This window comes from Lemur catta, chromosome 15 (assembly GCF_020740605.2).
Source record: "Lemur catta isolate mLemCat1 chromosome 15, mLemCat1.pri, whole genome shotgun sequence".
In the NCBI taxonomy this organism is placed as follows: domain Eukaryota; kingdom Metazoa; phylum Chordata; class Mammalia; order Primates; family Lemuridae; genus Lemur; species Lemur catta.
This window is the reverse complement of record NC_059142.1, coordinates 10662971-10681584: the sequence shown is the minus strand read 5'-3', so window position 1 is coordinate 10681584 and position 18614 is coordinate 10662971. Positions and strand designations below refer to the sequence as shown.

The window sequence follows — 18614 nt, the reverse complement described above, 5'->3', positions numbered from 1 at the left end:
GGAAACAAGGTTTCCACGTATTGATAATTGCTGGAGCAGAATGGCAGGCTTCATTATTCTATTTTCTTTATTTTTACATATGTTTGAATTTTTCCATAATAAAAACAATTTTTTAAGTGCTTTTATTACCAGTTCTAACATCAGGACATGTGAGTCCCACCCCTGGAGTGAGTGGCCACCTGGGGAAGGACACCTGGTCACCAGCAGTGCCTCCTATGGCCGCTGGCTGGCTCTAAAACACAGTGAGCAGGCTAGAAATAGCTTCTCTGTAGGGCAGGCTTCTGTGAACCAAGGTCATAGAAAATGACAGGACAGCTCACTCACTGTTAATTCACGACGTGAAATATGAGTACCGAGTTTTTGCTTTCTAGTGGGTCCCCTGCACAAGAAGCCTATTATAAGCAGAATACCCCAAACCTACAGCAGTCAGAGCCCAAAATCTAAGTCATCCTTGACCCTCCCTTTTCCCCACCCATCCACAGCCTTATGTCCAGACCTTCTTTATCTTCTAAATAACTCTTGGTACTTCGCTCTACCTTCTTGGCTCCACCCTGGTCCAAGGACCTTCCTGTTCCTTCCAGATAACTTTAAGGCTTCCTCATTAGCCTTCTGCTTGAAATCTGCTTAAAAATCTGTTCTCTAGGTTGCAACCAGAGTCATCTTCGAGAATGCAAATCTGACCATGTGCCTCCCTGTGCTGCAAGGCCTGACATGATTTGGCCCTTGGACACCTATCCAACCTGTGATCTTTCCTTCCATAACTAAGCTTCAGAAATGCTGGCTTTCTTACTGTTCAACAAATACACCAGGTTTGTTCCCATCACCTTTGCACTTGACATTTCTTTTGCCTCGAATGCTCTTTCCCCAGATTTTCACATGGCTGATTCTCTTCATTCTGTTCAGGGACCTTGGAAAATCTTGCAAAAGCAGGTCCTGGACTTTCCTCACTTTTGCCCTATGACACAGCTTCTTTCATCTGTGAACAGTCAGACTTGATAAGCTGTCCCTGGGGGAGCTTAGTTCTGAAGGCCTGGGTTTTCTACTACCAGGACAGAAAATGCATATAAACTACAGGCAGAGGGAAGGAAAATATGAGGAGTCCTCACATCTTGTCTAGGTCTTAAGGATGTTTGCACGCTTGTAAAGCTCTGTGTTGGAGAATACAGGAAGCTCATCTCTCATTGTAAGTTAGCTGTCATCACTGTCACTCATTTTAGGAGTCAAATGGCAATGATGGCAGCTTCAAAGGAGAAAAGCAGTGGTGTCCACTGTACTTGATGGTTTTGCTTGTCCCTCCCGAGATGGAGGAGGTTTGAAAATATTTTCAGAACTTGAAAGGGTCCACCAGTTAAGAAGAGAAACTTCTCTACATACCAGAGCTGAGAAACCAGTGTGGGTAATGTCTGGTTAGCATCCAATATTATTATATCTGAATAGAAAATAAAGGAACTTTGCTAAACCTCCCTCTTTCAAAAAACAATTCCTCAGTAAAGTCTAAATGATCACAATTTTTTATTTTATAAGGATAAAATCAAGTTTTGGTGATCACATCGTCTCCATTATGAGGAAAAGGCTGTGTGTTTCATGAAAATCCCAGGACAGTATAGAAAAACCGCCCCCCAAACTGAGAGGGAACGCAGAGACCAAAGAATGACTCGGACAAGCCCAGCGTGATGAGTTAGATGAGTTTGTCAGAGGTTACTACTAGGGCGCTCGCTCCTGGGTGGCACAGGAACTTCGTCCGCAGGAGCTTTCTTGCCAGCAAAACCCGCATCTACCCACCCCGTGGTGTTGCCTTAAATCCCTTCCCAATGAGTCATACAAAGTTTTTACGTTGTTATCTTTGCTTGTTCACAGCGAAACATATCACCACAGAGGCACAATACTGTCATCATACACTGTCATGCAACCCATGTTACGCTAATGATATTGCAATTTTTCACTAGGCAAGGATTTTCATATTGCAATTAACTAGGATAACCAGAGCAGCTTTAAAGCAGTCAGGGCCAGTTTGAGCCAGACTTTCAGGGCAAGAACGTGCTGAGACACCCAAGTAAGTTTATCTTGGTACCTGTTTAGTCTACTTTGTAACAATTTTCCTGAGCTCTCCAGGCTAGTACACAATGTTCCTTGTTATGTAATCAAGAACCTCCATTTTTCCCTCACCGTGTTGCCGCCTAGGGTCAGGCACAGTGGTTCCTGGCTGTAATCCTAGCACTCTGAGAGGCTGAGGCGGGAGGATGGATCACTTGAGGTCAGGAGTTCAAGACCAGCTTGAGCAGGAGCAAGACCCCCTTCTCCACAAAAAATAGAAAAATTAGCTGGGCATGCTGGCACACACCTGTAGTCCTAGCTACTCAAGCTTGAGCCCAGGAGTTTGAGGTTGCAGTGAGCAATGATGCCACTGCACTCTAGCCAGGGTGACAGAGTGAGCCTCTGTCTCCAAAAAACAAACAAACAAACAAACAAACAAACAAAAAGACAGAGATGTTTTTATAGTTTTACACAAAAATGTCATATAATTTCAACATGTAGTTTCTAACATTTAGAGATGCTCAATCCTAGAAATCATTCCTTCCTTTTTATGATGCAATTTCATGTCCCAATGATAACACTACATAAGACTCAGAAAAACTTCAAAGTTTATTATTTAAAAGGTTTTTTAACAAAAGTAATTTGATTTACAGAAAAGTTGCAAAATAATGCAAAGAATTCCAATGTAGGGCTGGGCACGGTGGCTCACGCCTGTAATCCTAGCACTCTGGGAGGCCGAGGCGGGTGGATCGCTCGAGGTCAGGAGTTCGAGACCAGCCTGAGCAAGAGTGAGACCCTGTCTCTACTAAAAATAGAAAGAAATTATCTGGCCAACTAAAAATATATATACAAAAAATTAGCCGGGCATGGTGGCGCATGCCTGTAGTCCCAGCTACTCGGGAGGCTGAGGCAAGAGGATCGCTTAAGCCCAGGAGTCTGAGGTTGCTGTGAGTTAGGCTGACGCCACGGCACTCTAGCCCGGGCAACAGAGTGAGACTCTGTCTCAAAAAAAAAAAAAAAAAAGAATTCTAATGTGCCTTCACCTCATGCTTGCCTCATCATCATCTTTCTATACATAAACAAATATATTTTTTCTAAACCATTTTATAGTAAGTTGCAGACAAAATGCCCCTTTACTCCTAAGTACTTCAGTGTGTATTTCTACCTAGGACATTCTTTTACACAAGGACAGTACAATTATCAAAAATCAAGAAATGTACACTGATACAATGTTATTACCTAAGCTATAAACCTTATTAACATTTTGCCAATTGTTCCACTGCTGTCCTTTATAATAAAAGAAGAAACGTTATTTTCCTGGTCCAGGATCCCATCCAGGATCACACATTAAATTTGTGATGCCAAATCTGTCACCTCTCTTTAGTCTCCTTAATTTGGAAGAGCTCCTCAGTCTTTGTCTTTCACAACTTTGACCAAAAACATTTGACTTTGAGTTCTGAAATTTTTTCACTCACTGGTTTAGAAAAATAAACACCACCTATTATTTTGGGGGCCTGGAAGAGAGAAATGCATTCCCTCTGATTTTTGGCCAAATTCTCTAAAACCAAATTTAAGAAAAAATGGCCCATTTTCAAAGAGCCTTTTCTAGATCATATTATTCTAGCTTGCCCTTTTAAAATTTATTTATTGGGGCTGGGCGAGGTGGCTCACACCTGTAATCCTAGCACTCTGGGAGGTCGAGGCGGGTGGATATTTTGAGCTCAAGAGTTCGAGACCAGCCTAAGCAAGAGCGAGACCCCGTCTCTAGTAAAAAAATAGAAAGAAATTATATGGACAACTAAAAATATATATAGAAAAAATTAGCCAGGCATGCTGGCACATGCCTGTAGTCCCAGCTACTCAGGAGGCTGAGGCAGAAGGATCACTTGAGCCCAGGAGTTTGAGGTTGCTGTGAACTAGGCTGACGCCACGGCACTCTAGCCCAGGCAACAGAATGAGACTCTGTCACAAAAAAAAAAAAAAGGAAAAAGAAAAAAATGTATTTATAGCACCTATTACCTTGCAGATTTGTTGTTTGTTGATCTCCCTGACTAGAATATAAACTCAACGAAGGTATGGACTTTTGTCTTGTTCATCAGTGTACTCCTAAGTGCCCAGCACAGTGCCTGGCACTTACTAGATGGTCAATAAATATATAAATATTTGTTGAATGAATGAATGAATGAATGTCTCTTGGGCTTATAGTTTAGACTGGCTTGAAGGCACTGAGATGGGGAGTGGCCTGGGGTAGGTGGGGAGCCTACTCTTCTTACCCCACCTGAAGGATTCAAGCTGGCCCTTAGAAATGGGGTGTGCTTAGCCTGAGAATCCATCTGTTCTCCTGGGAAATCAGCTGGGAGGTCCCTTGAGGGATCGCCATTGAGGCCCAAAGGTCAGTGAGGTCACCCTATGTATGAGGTACTTGGACCGTAGCTGGGTCATGTCGGAGGCCCAGCATCTCAAAGAAATAGTGAAATGGAGTTGAGTCTGCGGCCCAGCCAGCTCTAAACCTCCTAAGGACACAGGGACTGTTCCAATTCCTTCCTCCACTCCCTGTCTTTCTGGCCTCGGTGTTCTACTCTGCTCCCGAAAGGCACCTTTCATCCACATCCTAATTCAATGACGCTGGCCATTTCTGCACTCTGCAAATTCCTCACTAATCTGAGCAAACTTGTTTGGGGGAAATCGGAGTCTTCCTCAAGGAAGGTTCAGACCTGGGGTCCTCAGACAATCAAGGGCTCCGTGAAAATATGTGAATGCCGGATAATCTAGGGGCACCCGCCCCTCCACGTTCGGTTCCCTTGTCTCTGGGACCCAGAGCAATGGGAAGCCAAAAGGATGCGAAGGAGGGAAGGGAAAAGTGTCCGTGCCTTGGGAGTGGCGGTGACAGCGCCCTCGGGTGATCAACTCTCACGCGGAGGGTCACCCTGGTCAGTAGCCGGGACTGAGGGCCGCAGAGCTCCCGGCGTGGGCATTAGGGGAGACAGGGATGTCCCCGGGCTAGGGCAGGGCGGGTTTCCGTTCGCCGGCCCTGTGTGGACACCTGGGCAATGCCGGGCAGCGCCACACCGCACACTCTCCGGTGTAGGTCGTTTGGCTCCGCGCAGGGAGCTAGCGGTCGAGTCAGCCCTGAGTCCACACCACCTAACTGGGTACCCCAACTCCCGGAGGCCCACCGCCGCGCGAGAGCTTTCTGCTCTCGCGAGATTTTTAGAGCCCTAGTCGCTGGGCCCGCGTACCAGTTACCAAGGCAACTGGGCGGTGCCTCAGCGAGCGGGAAGGAGGCGTTAGTCGAGATTTTGCCTGCTTTACCGGGAGACTTCAAGAGTGGTCGTCCCTGAACTTCCAACCTCAGAGATCACGGCCTCCACGCTTGGCGGTGCTCCCGTCCCCGAGGACCATGGGCCGGATCTCCGGGCTCGTGCCCTCTCGCTTCCTGACGCTCCTGGCGCATCTAGTGGTCGTCATCACCTTATTCTGGTCCCGCGTAAGACCCGCGACTGTCCTCGTTACGCCCCCATTCCCAACTTGGAGTGGTCCCAGCCCAGCCGTGCCCTTTCCTCGACGGTCTTACCCACGGGGTCCTCCCATTCCCCGCCGCCCCCAGGTCTGCCCCGCAGCCCACCCTTTTTTCACTTCTTTCTCTCTGCTCTGCTCCCAGGACAGCAACATCCTGGCCTGCCTCCCACTCAGGTTCACCGCCGAGGAGTATGAGAAGCAGGACACTCAGTGAGCTCTTGGGCCAGGGTGGTCAGAACAAAGAGGTGGTGAGAGTGGAGGGGTCTGAAAAGAAGTCCAGAAGGCCTGAGCCAGTCCCCTTCCTCTCTGCAGGCTGGTGGTAGCGCTCTCTGTCACCCTGGGCCTCTTTGCAGTGGAGCTGGCCGGTTTCCTCTCAGGAGTCTCCATGTTTAACAGCACCCAGAGCCTCATCTGTATCCTTTTTGCCGCCCACCTTTCCCACACGACCCCATTTACATCACGACTTGACTCCCTCCAGCCACGTAGCTAGGCCTCTCTGGCACAATAGTTATCTGCCCTAGCCGGCAAGAATCTCTCCAGTTAAAAGATCTTAGGCATTGTGAGAGATTTAACGTAATATTCAAACACTTACTAAACCTTGCTAGGCACCAGTCACTGGAGATTGCAAAATGAGAGTAAAATAGATTTTCTACCTTGAGGAGGAGGCAGATACACACCTGTAATTCAGCATGATAAGCACTATGCTATAGGAGTGTGTAAAGAGATAAAGCAATATAGGAACTCAGAAAGGACAAAGGAAGTGAGGTACATGGATCAGGGAGGGCTCTTGACTCTTGAATTGTGGGTCAGGAGGACCAGGGCACTAGAGGCTGATGCCCACAGAGTGTGTCAAGTCGCTGTGAGCATTCCTGCCTTGCCTGGGGTAGGTGGGGAGCCTACTCATACCCCACCTGAAGGGTCCAAGTTGGCCCTTAGAAATGGGGTGGGCTTAGCCCGAGGTCCCTCTGTGCAGGGTCAGGTCTGGCCTCTCCTCACTTGGCTGTCCCAAAAGTAAGAAGGCAGGGCTGCTGACTCTAGCCCTTACAGTATAGTGAGGGAGCAAGAGATGAACCTGAGTGCTGATGCCAGCCCCATCACACCACTGTCCTTTTCTGGCCCATCACTACTTGTCCATCCGAAGAACTTTCCTTGACTCTGGTGCTTTCCAAGCCATTGGGGCTCACTGTAGTGCATCTGTGGCCCTTTCTTTCTTCATATTCGAGCGTTGGGAGTGCACAACGTACTGGTACATTTTTGCCATCTGCAGGTGTGGTAGCACCAAATATTTGGGGATGAGGGAGGAAGGTTTCCCCTACCTCTGAAGATTTTCCCCCACCCAGCCCTTTCCTGTACGTGTGAAATACCAGAGCCATTCATCCTGGAGTCTTTTGAAGTTTCACACAACCCCTATCCCACTCTCCCTACACTTTGGGGGTGGGGTCTCTGGTTTGGAGAATTGGTTATTTACATTGGAAGGGGCCCTGAACCCACCACCTGCCTTCTGCAGCGCCCTCCCGGCTGTTACTGAAATGGCATTATTCGTCGCCGTATTTGGGCTGAAAAAGAAACCTTTCTGATCATCTTAATGACGGGAACTTAAGGATGAAGTCCAGAGGAGCAAGGGCCGCTTACCATTCCTGGAAGGAGGAAGGCATAGGCTTCCGTCCTTGCCCCTGAAACTGCTTCTGGTGGAAGATGTCAGTGTTGGTAAAATCATCTCCCAAGTATGGGAATATCATTGTTTATTTAGTAATTTGCAATAAAATATATTTTATAGTAAGATTAAGAGTTATACAATTTTCACGGGACAATTAGTTTGGCGAAACTACTGGAGAAAAAAGAAAGGCTGTTTTCCAGTCCTGCAGAGCCTAAGATAGAAGGTATCGCTTCTATTGTGATTATTACGGTATATGTCTGGCGGAAGGCAGTGGGCGGAGATATGTAAATAACGGCGCCTACGGCTAGCGCTTCCATCAGAATGAGCGGAGCATTCTGGGAGAAATTGTTTATCCCTTTTCCGCATCCGAACAGAATAAAAAATATATATATATTTTAAAGCTACTAAAAGATATGCAGCAATATAATTGGAACGACCTTAAATGGTTTGGTTACTAGGACTTACGCGTTCTTTGGTCACCCTACTTTATAGTGGTATGTTAAACGCTGAGTACGGAACGTCACGAACCCGTAGTTATCGTCAGGTGGGATAATCCTTACCTGTTTCTCCGCATGGAGAACAGATTGGAAAATGATGATTGGAGTTTGCATGACACGTGATTATACGTTTCTGCGTAATCAGGATTTGCAACACCCTGATTACTCCTATCTGATTCTTCCTGACGATCCTAGGTTTTTTTTTTATTCTATTATTGTTTTACGTGAAATGTGTAAGTTTCATTGGTTGTTTATATCTTTTTTTTAGCGTGGGGGGTACTGACTTGTCGGATGTTTGGTACTGAAACTTGTGGGTATTTTGTAAATTTTTTTTTCTCTGTATCGTGAGTTCAAGTTGGAGTGTTTGTTTTTTTTACCGCATAGGTGATGGCCTACCTCTGGCTTCTTATCTTCGTAGCTATTATTGCAGTTGGATGTTTTGTCAGTTAGCTTTTTCAGTTTTAGTGGTTTGGTTGACTTGATTGGATATTTATACTGATGGGCCCCTTCCTCACTTGGCAGTGATTCACACCTCTTCTCAGGAAATATTTCTCAAGTAGCAGATGTCTGTGATCTTGTACATGCAAGATGGTTCCCCTCCCTCATGATGGATTGATTAATGATTTTTCAACTTTACCGTGGTGCAAAAGCAATATTGAGCAGAAAGCATAGTTCGAGTACCAATACAACCATTCTTTTTCACTTTCAGTGCAGTATTCAACAAATTACACGATATATTCAACACCTTATTATAAAATGGGCTTTGTGTTAGATAATTTTGTCCAACTGTAGGCTAATGTAAGTGTTCTGATTACGTTTAAGTTAGCCCAAGCTAAGCTATGGTGTTCCATAGGTTAGATGTATAAATGCATTTTTTTTTTCTTTTGAGACAGAGTCTTGTTCTGTTGCCCAGGGTGGAGGGCAGTGGTGCCATCACAGGTCACTGCAGCCTCAAACCCTGGGCTCAAGCAATCCTCCCACCTCAACCTGCCGAGAGTAGCTGGGACTACAGGTACACACAACTACACTTGGCTAATTTTTCTATTTTTGGTAGAAACAGGGTCTTTGCTTTGTTGCTCAGGCTGGTCTTAAACTCCTGACCTCAAGTGATCTTCCCACCTCGGCCTCCCCAAAGTGCTGGGATTACAGGTGTGAGCCACACCACACTGGCCACATTTTCACTTAAGGTATTTTTATTCCATAATTTTAGTTATTTGCTATATTTTTTATTTCAAAAGTTTAAATGAGCAAAGAATCATTTGTGTATCTTGGATTTTCTATAAAATGATCATTTGTGCCAGTCATACATGGTGTCACAAATGTTCTTTTGTCAAACTCTCCATATCACAGTGGCAAGAAGGGCCACCTGCTCGGGGTGGAGTTTCCACTGAGGAACCTGGCAGAGCACCCCTGTTGTTCAGTTAGTAGCCTGATGAGAACACCCTCCACTCCTGCCTGCTAGTGCACAGCAAGAACATGTCCAAAAGAAAGTTATTAAAACACATAACACTACTAGGCATTATACAAATACACAAATTACAAGAATCTAAAGTTCCATTATATGACAGATGAATATTCTCAGATTCGTTGTATGTTGGGAAGATTCTCTGTATACTTTTCAGCCCTGAATGGTGGAGCCCAGGCCATTCCAAATCAGCATAAAGCATCCAAGGAGATGCTTTCTGGTGATGCCTTTCAGGTGATGCCTCACACACATAACCTTTTCCTCTGTCCCTTTTGATGGCAGCCCTTCATCCTTAGCATTCAGTCAATGGATACTTACTGAGCACTTAATATATGCAAAGCACTATGGTAGGTACTGAGGGAACAGATGTGAATATGACCCATACTCAGCTTTGGCCATCACAGATCTGAAAACTGCAGTCCCCAACCCCTGGGCCAGAGACCAGTACCAGTCCGTGGCCTGTTAGGGACCAGGCCTTAGAGCTCCACGGGGCACTCCCTTCCTATCTGTGGAAAAATTATCTTCCATGAAACTTAGGAACCAAGGGGCTGCACAGCAGGAGGTAAGCAGTGGACAAGCAAGTGAAGCTTCATCTGTATTTACAGCTGTTCCCCATTGCTGGCTTCACCACCTGAACTCTGCCTCCCACCCCCCCACCCCGTGGAAAAATTGTCTTCCATGAAACTAATCCCTGGTGCCAAAAAGGTTGGGGACTGCTGTCTTAAAAGAAACAATTTATAGTACTCCCAGAGTAATTTAATGGGAAATTGTGACAAGTGCTACAAAGGAGATTTACAGATGCTAAGTGGTAGGGATTAATTTGCCCAAGGTAGGAGTGTTGTTTCTACAAGAGCAGTTTGAGTGGGGTCCTGGAGTGTGGCTGGAGCAGAGAGGTAGGATTGCAGAGTATGGAGGAGATGAGAAGGGTGGGCCCTGCTGGCCATGGCTAGTGGCTTGATCAGGAAGGCCACATGATAATCTGTCTTTCACCCGACTCGGTGCGGTGCTCCTACCAACTTGGGAAAGCTGACTGTTTTTCAGGAACCTTTATGAGCTAGTTGTTAAACAGATTGATTGTTAAAAATTAAATTATGTAAACTTACTATTAAATGAATTATGTGTGTATGTGTGTGTGTATATATATATGTATATATATACATATATATTATTATTATTTTTTATGAGACTTGTTGCCCAGGCTAGAGGGCAGTGGCATCATCATAGCTCATTGCAATTTCAAACTCCTGGACTCAAGCCTCCTGCTGCAGCCTCCCGAGTAGCTGGGACTACAGGCGTGCACCACCAAGCTGGCTAATTTTTTTATTTTTAGTAGCCCAGTATTTCTATTTTTAGTAGAGATGGCTCTCGCTCTTGCTTAGGCTGGTTTCCAACTCCTGGGCTCAAGCATTCCTCCTGCCTTGGTCTCCCAGAGTGCTAGGATTATAGGCACGAGCCACGCACACGGCCGTAAGTAAATTATATTTTCTTTTCTTTGTTTTTCTTTTTTTTTACAGCTAGAGAGTCCAAGAAGTAAATTATATTTTAAAAGAGGCAATACATACTCAAAATTTGTTATTCCTGATTATTTTACTACATTTTACCATTATATGCTCTTGAAGATATTTGTATTTATTGTATTTGGATGGTGGATACACAATTGGCTCTCTATATCCATGAGTCCTGCATCTGTGGATTCAACAAACTGCTGATCAAAATATTAAAAATAAAAAAAAATACAAAAATAAAAATAACACAAACTTTAAAATAGTACAGTATAATGACTATTCACATAGTAGTCATGCCTAATGGGCATTTTGGGGAGTATTTACATGACAGAAATTGGCAAATGACATAAATTAGGCTTTGTTGATTGTCTAGATTTAAGAAAATGATGCAGAAAATATTAATAATGCAGATTAAACTTAAAAGTGTCATATCTATAACTGTTACAGTGTGAATAGCACCAAACATTGAAGACATACTCTCCCAGGGTTTGAAAACTATTTATCAGATTCAGCAAAGAAGTCACTCAAGTTATTGAGGAACCAGTGAAATTTCAAAATCTACTTTCATTGTTTCATTTTTGTTTTTTATTTCAATTTAATTTTATTTTTTAATGCTAATGACCATCTGAGCTTTCAGCAAGTTGTAATCCTTTTTTTTTTAATTTTTAAATTTTTTTTTTTTTGAGACAAAGTCTCACTCTGTTGCCCTGACTAGAGTGCAGTGGCATCATCGTAGCTCACTGCAACCTCTAACTCCTGGGCTCAAGTGATCCTCCTGTCTCAGCCTCTCATGTAGCTGGGGCTACGAAGCCTCTCTTGAAGCTGGGCTTCCTGGGGGAATTTTATTTATTTTTTATTTTATTATATTATATTATTTTATTTTTTTGAGACAGAGTCTCACTCTGTCTGTAGCCCAGGCTAGAGTGCCATGGCATCATCCTTGCTCACAGCAACCTCAAACTCCTGGGCTCAAGCAATCCTCCTGCCTCAGCCTCCCGAGTAGCTGGGACTACAGGCATGTGCCACCATGCCCGGCTAATTTTTTCTATATATATTTTTAGTTGTCCATATAATTTCTTTCTATTTTTCGTAGAAACGGGGGTCTCACTCTTGCTCAGGCTGGTTTCGAACTCCTGACCTTGAGCGATCCACCTGCCTTGGCCTCCCAGAGTGCTAGGATTACAGGTGTGAGCCACGGTGCCCGGCTGATTTTTAAAAATAAGTTTGGAAGTGGGGAAGATATTTCTAACTATGACAATAAAATGCAGAAGCCATAAAAGAAAATATTCATACATTTAAATATATATTTAAAATGTTGGTCAGGCACAGTGGCTCCTGCCTGTAATCCCAGAACTTTGGGAGGCTGAGGTGGGAGGATCTCTTGAGGCCTTGAGTTGGAGACCAGCTTGAGTAACAAAGAGAGACTCCTGTTTCTATAAATAAAAAAATTTAAAAATTAGCTGGGCATGGTAGTTCATGCCTGTAATCTTAGCAGTCTGGGAGGCCAGGGTGGGAGGATAGCTTGAGCTCAGGAGTTTGAGACCAGCCTGAGCAAGAGGGAGACCCCCATCTCTACTACAAATAGAAATAAAAAATAAATTAGCCAGGCGTGGTGGTGCATGCCTGTAGTCCCAGCTGCTTGGGAGGCTGAGGCAGGAGGATCGCTTGAGCCCAGGAATTAGAGATTGCTGTGAGCTAGGCTGACACCACAGCACTCTAGCCCCAATGATAGCACAAGAATCTGTCTCAAGGCTGGGCACGGTGGCTCACGCCTGTAATCCTAGCACTCTGGGAGTCCGAGGCAGGTGGATCGTTTGAGCTCAGGAGTTTGAGACCAGCCTGAGCAAGAGCAAGACCCCGTCTCTACTAAAAATAGAAAGAAATTATATGGACAACTAAATATATATACAAAAAAATTAGCCGGGCTTGGTGGCTGGCGTGTGCCTGTAGTCCCAGCTACTCGAGAGGCTGAGGCAGGAGGATTGCTTGAGCCTAGGAGTTTGAGGTTACTGTGAGCTAGGCTGACGCCTCAGCACTCTAGCCTGGGCAACAGAGTGAGACTCTGTCTCAAAAAAAAAAAAGATTAGCTGGACATGATGGCAGTTGCCTATAGTCCTAGCTACTCAGGAGGCTGAGGTGGGAGGATTGTTTCAGCCCAGAAGTTCCAGGTTGCAGTGAGCTATGATCAAGCCATTGCACTCCAGCCTGGGTAACAGAGCAAGACTTCATTTTCAAAAAAAAAAAAGTTAAAACTATGCATAGTAAAAAAAATCACAAACAAAAGTTGAAGGATAGATGACAATCTAGGGACAATATTTGTAATTTATATTGCAGAGAAAAGACTCATTTTGATACAAAAATCTCTGATAAGTCTTAACCAACAACCCAGTAAAAATGTACGAAAGATTTCCACAGACATTTCACAGGTAAGGAAATACAAAGAATTCTCAAATATATGAAAAGATGCCTAATCTCATTCACCATATGAGAAATGCAACTCATGTTTAACTTAGCAATTGTTAATCACCAAAAAGTTTCATAGTTTTGGAAAGGGTGTGGCTAAACAGGCTTTATCTGTTTGTAGGTGGGAATAAAAACTGGGTAACACATCCATGGAGACCAATTTAGCAATATCCATAAAAATCAAAATAAATCAAAATCACAAACATCTGTACTCGTTGATCTAGGATTTTCATGTCTAAGAATTAGTCCTACACATTTGCACATAAGTGAAATGGGAATGTGTATGTTATTTTTTTGAAGCTTTGTTTAGATTGGCAAAAGGTTGGAAACAACCTAAATATCTGTCAACAGGGGATTGGTTAAATTATGATACAGTCACACAATGGAATACTATGCAGCCAGAAAAAAGTGTATTTTATGCACTATAATGGAACAATGTCCAAGATACGTTGAGTGATAAAAGCAAGGTGCAAAAAAGTACATATAGTTTGCTTCTGTTACTGTAAATAAGTAGAAAACTATAAATGTGATTGCTTGTATATGTACAAAACATCTCTGGAAGGAGGCCACAGGTGACTGGGAGTATTGGGTGTTGTGAGGAATAAGATTAAGTGACTGGGATACAGGGTAGGAGAGAGACTTTCGCCATATGCTCTTTTGAACTTTTGAACATAAATTGTTTTTTTTTAAAAAGATACAAACTATAACAGTTTAAACAGACGTGAGCCTGCAGCTGCTTATATTGCCTGTCTGGAAATGAAGCTATATCAGAGGCAAGCAGAGCTGAGGAATGGAGAAACAGATCCCCAATGATATCTTTTGAGTACCTGGATCCTGCTGTTTCTAGTTATGTTCCAGTTATGAGATTCTTTCTTTTTGGTTTAATCTGTTTGAGTTAGGCTGGCAAGAGTCTTGGTCATTACATCCATCACAGCAAGGATCACGGTGTGTTTTAACGATCTCTTTTTGTGTATATTATTTAGCCTTTGATGCCAGCACAATGCCTGGCATTATAGAATGAGCCCTCATTTAACAAATGAGAAAACTGAGGCCCAAGGAGCAATCCTTTTGTTCCAAGATGCCATGCAGACTGGGAGAGCTGGGATTAAAACCCAGGTCGTCGGGCTGTCAGGCCAAATCAGTTGTCTCAATTCAACAGGTGTTTATTGAGCACCTACTACCTGCCAGGCTCTGGGCCTGGCACATCATATGAAAGGAAATAAGGAAGATGTCTGGAGGGAGACTCCCTTGTTCAAAATATGAGGAGCTTGTTAAACCCAATGAATCTCCAATGAATGGAGGGGTTGGAGAGTGAGGGTTTGGGACCAGGAGGCCTCTCAGGCTTCTAATCCCAGAAGACTCTGATCTGCCTATATCTTGTCCTACCTACCTACAGCTCTGGCATGTGGCACCCCCACCACCCACACTACCCTGCCTCCCAGTGGCCAGAGGCCTGGGCCTGCCCTGCTGCAGTGACAGGAGTTGGCTCCCTGGCTGAACTGGTAGCCAGTAATCAGGCTTCACCAACCCAACCAGGGCTGTCCTCACAGAACACTGGACACACAGATCCTGCCCAAACCCATCCTCACCAAATAGGTGCCTGGGAGTCCACCATTAGCAGTCCATCTGTCCACTATTCAGAGTTCTCTTTGAAAACACTCCTCACTGAGACCATCATTCACTATTATCCATTATCCATTTGCCTGCCGTGTTCCTGGCACCGTGTTTGGTATTTGTTCAGGGAGAACTATACAGATTAAAAAGATACCACGGCCGGGCGCAGTGGCTCATGCCTGTAATCCTAGCACTCTGGGAGGTCGAGGCAGGCAGATCATTTGAGCTCAGGAGTTTGAGACCAGCCTGAGCAAGAGCGAGATCCTGTCTCTACTAAAAATAGAAAGAAATTATCTGGCCAACTAAAAATATTTATAGAAAAAATTAGCCGGGCATGGTGGCACATGCCTGTAGTCCCAGCTACTCGGCTGGCTGAGGCAGTAGGATTGCTTAAGCCCAGGAGTTTGAGGTTGCTGTGAGCTAGGCTGACGCTAGGGCACTCTAGCCCGGGCAATAGAGCGAGACTCTGTCTCAACAAATAAAAAATAAAAATAAAAAAGATACCACTTTATGTATGTATATTATGCTTTGGTACAAAAAGATTTTTCGAGAGAGACACCATTCTATATGTGAAAAAACAAGGTGATTAACCAATAACAAAAGACCCAATTGAGGCATCTCTTTAAGCCTAGGTTTACCTGAAAATAAGGTCAAGATATCTCCATCATAGGGTTGATTGTCATGGGAAGTATTTACAAGAACATTCATAAAAGCACGTTAATAATAGCAAAAAAATTGGAAACAACCTAAAAGCTCCTCCTTGAGGGAACAGTTAAATAAACTGTGGTAAGACTTCTGGTTAAATGTGGAAACTTGGCCACAGAGAAAGCTGACACCTACCAACCCAATGTTTGAGAGTCCCCATGAAAAGGCTTTCCCTGTCCTACAGCAAAGCCAATAGTCAGTAAGTTCATGTCCCCCTATACACACACACACACACACACACACACACACACACGCACGCACACACACACAGCTTCCAATAGGCTTCTCGGTGGCTCCCTATTAAATAGAAACAGAGAGCCAAGGGTCAGCACATATTTGAGGAAAACTTCCAAAATGAAAGAGAGAGTTTCCTCCCATACATTTAAAAAAAAAAAAAAAAGAAAGAAAGAAATGCCAATCAAAGGAATCTGGAAGAGACAGAGATACTAGAGGGCACAAGAAAAAGAAAACTACAATTGGAAAGTAAAAAAAAATCTTAGGTGTAAATCAATGCATATTGTCGGTTAGCATTTGTATTTATAAAAATAAAAAAAAAAGAAATACCTATATGTCTGTGTCTGCATCAACTATCCCAGGAGGATTTACAAGACTGCAGACAGGAGCTATGTTGGGTTGGGGTACCAGATAGCTCAGAACACAGATTCACTGAAACTTCTTTTGCACCTTTTGAATTTTTCAATATGATTATATTACCTATCTTAAATCTAATATTGAATTTTAAAAATATAATTATTATCCTCAGAGGTATAGAGAAGATAATTGCATCAGTGATTGAAAAAAATTATATAAATATAACAACTTGTTTTCTAAAAAAGAGGATACATGAAACCTTTCAGAAAATAGAACAAAAAGACACATAATAATAATAATTTAAAAAAAAAGACAGAGGCCAAGGCGAGAGGATCTCTTGGAGGTCAAGAGTTAGAGACTAGCCTTAGCAAGAACAAGACCCCATCTCTACTAAAAATAGAAATTAGCTGGACTACTAAAAATAGAAAAAATTAGGGTGCAACAGAGTGAGACTCTCTCAAAAAAAAAAAAAAAAGACAAATGAGTTGGGAGGTGGCCAAGGTAACTTCAGCTTTATGTTTAAACATTTTATTTTTTATGTATTTATTTTGAGATGGAGTCTTGCTGTATTACCCAGGCTGGTCTCAAACTCCTGGGCTCAAGCAATCCTTCCACCTCAGCCTCCTGAGTAGCTGGTATTATAGGTGCTCGCCATTGTGCCCAGCAATGTCTAATGTTTTAATATTATGAGGAGAATGCAGTCACATTTGTGTGATTAAAAAACAAATTGACATACTTGGCAATCCATGTAAAGTGTCTGGCACACAGTAGGTCCTTGGAGTTTCCCTTCCCTCCAGGAGCCCTGGCAGCCTTCCTTCCAGACTGGAGAGCTTACCAGAGGTCACGGGCTTTGAGCAGCTAATTGCAATGGTGGGGGACTAGCCTCCCAGCCCCCACTGCAGGCACAGTTTGTCTGTTCCTAATTAGAAGACCTTTTCTTGACAAGCTGTGTTGAGGGACACACAAGGTCCCTGAAATTAATTACTAGTTCAGTTAGGTTTGACTCATGTGGATGGAACAAGTTCATGAGTCAGCGTGGGAATGACCCAGCCCCATTCCACCCCAACTCCGAAACCAGTAATTGTTTGAAGAGGAAAAAACAATAAAAGAAAGCCTTTATTAAAGTGTGTCTCAGTTGCCTACAACAGAATCACCTTGGGCCCCTTCCCTATCTTTCGAATTAGCCTTGGGAGTGGGCCAATCCCACAGCAGGTAAGTGGAGAAACCAGATCTTAGTTATTTCAAATACATTATTTTTCTGTAGTTCAACTTACCTCTATTTTGAGTCTTCATTCTACCTGCTTATAGAAAACTCTTACTCATTTCCAGGTGAACCCAGTCATCCCACCCCACTCCTTCTCCCGTCTCCACCATTGATCTAAATTCGGGAAGTTTCTTGGCACTAGATAGGGTGGGGAGGAGCTGCTCGATGAGGGCCCTCTCTCTGAGATGACTGCTCCTGGGCCTCCCACCTACATGGGTCGTGTGTGCCCTCATTTCTATTCTGCTGCTGCTGCCCAGGGATCCAACAGTAACAGCAATGTGCCAGCTTTCCAAGCCACACTCCATGGCGTCAGCTCCCCAAATTTGTCTAAGACTTAATCCCTTCCTCATCACCCCTTAACCAGTATCTAGCATCTTGTTTGGTCCTGCACTAAGTTCCCCCCAGCTAGTGGGGGAGGGTCGAGGGGGGGCGGCGGGGAGGCTCTGCCTGTCTGTGCCTACCTCCTTCCAATCCTCCCTGTCTTAATACCCAGACACTAAGGCTTTTGAACTTAAAAGCCTGGAATTTCGCATCTTTGTTCTCTGACTAGAAAGTAGAATGGTCTCAGGACCAAAAAGCAAGAGCCAGCACCCCACACCGTGATCTGAGACCCCCGTGGAAGCTGCTCTTTTCTTCCACATCACATAGGCTGAGCCACCCCAGACTTTGTGCGCCAGTGCACAAGGACCAGGGATCTGGCTGCTCCTTGGAGGGGGAGGGAGCCAAGAGTATCTTATCTTAGATCGGGCTGAGTCCCCACACCCAGCACACACACTCCCTGTTCACTCACCTCCCCCAGACAGCCGGGAAATGACACCTCTGGTGACAGAGCCATCCCTGGGCTTCTGCTAGGAGGGGGTGGGGCACTGCAATGGAGGAGGATCGCAGGCCCTGAGAAGCCTGGGTGGGGGAGGGAAGATGATGGCTCCTGTTTGTCTCAGAGATCAAGGCCACCAGCTTCCCACCCCCACTTCTGGGGATGTAGTGAGCACCCCCACCTCAGGCAAATAGGCCTCCCTAAAATGCCTCCTTCACCCTTGGGGTTTGCTTTGACCCTCCCCACCAGATAGCTCCTCTGGTCGTCTTCTCTGACAAACTGGGTGGGAGTGTGTACAGCTGCTGGGTCTCTTCAGAGTACCCAAATGGAGACCAGTCAGGGATGGACCAGGCCGAGGATAATCTGCTACAACGTTATCCAGATCAAGCCATTTAACAAATACATATTTAGTGCATGCATATGTAATGTATTTCGGGTCCAGAGAGGAGGGGAACTGTCCAAGGTCACATGTGTGAGCCTAAT

The 18614-nt window shown here is 44.4% G+C and overlaps 1 protein-coding gene and 1 non-coding gene across 3 annotated transcripts; both read left to right on the top strand.

The window, feature by feature from the left end:
• The first annotated feature begins 5289 nt into the window (after nt 1-5289).
• Nucleotides 5290-7335, top strand: TMEM107 (transmembrane protein 107). Of its 2 annotated transcripts, none has more exons than XM_045570204.1 (5): nt 5290-5521; nt 5696-5763; nt 5866-5966; nt 6724-6799; nt 7061-7335. In XM_045570204.1, the coding sequence occupies exons 1-5, from the start codon at nt 5435-5437 to the stop codon at nt 7128-7130; spliced, it is 402 nt and encodes a 133-aa protein (XP_045426160.1). In that variant the 5' UTR covers nt 5290-5434; the 3' UTR covers nt 7131-7335. The 2 variants fall into 2 exon arrangements, with proteins under 2 accessions (XP_045426160.1, XP_045426159.1); XM_045570203.1 differs by having other exon boundaries at nt 6724-6820.
• A 412-nt stretch (nt 7336-7747) lies between these two features.
• Nucleotides 7748-7884, top strand: LOC123621384. Its single transcript, XR_006729112.1, has one exon. It is a non-coding gene; the product is annotated as a U8 small nucleolar RNA (small nucleolar RNA).
• The last annotated feature ends 10730 nt before the right edge of the window (nt 7885-18614 follow it).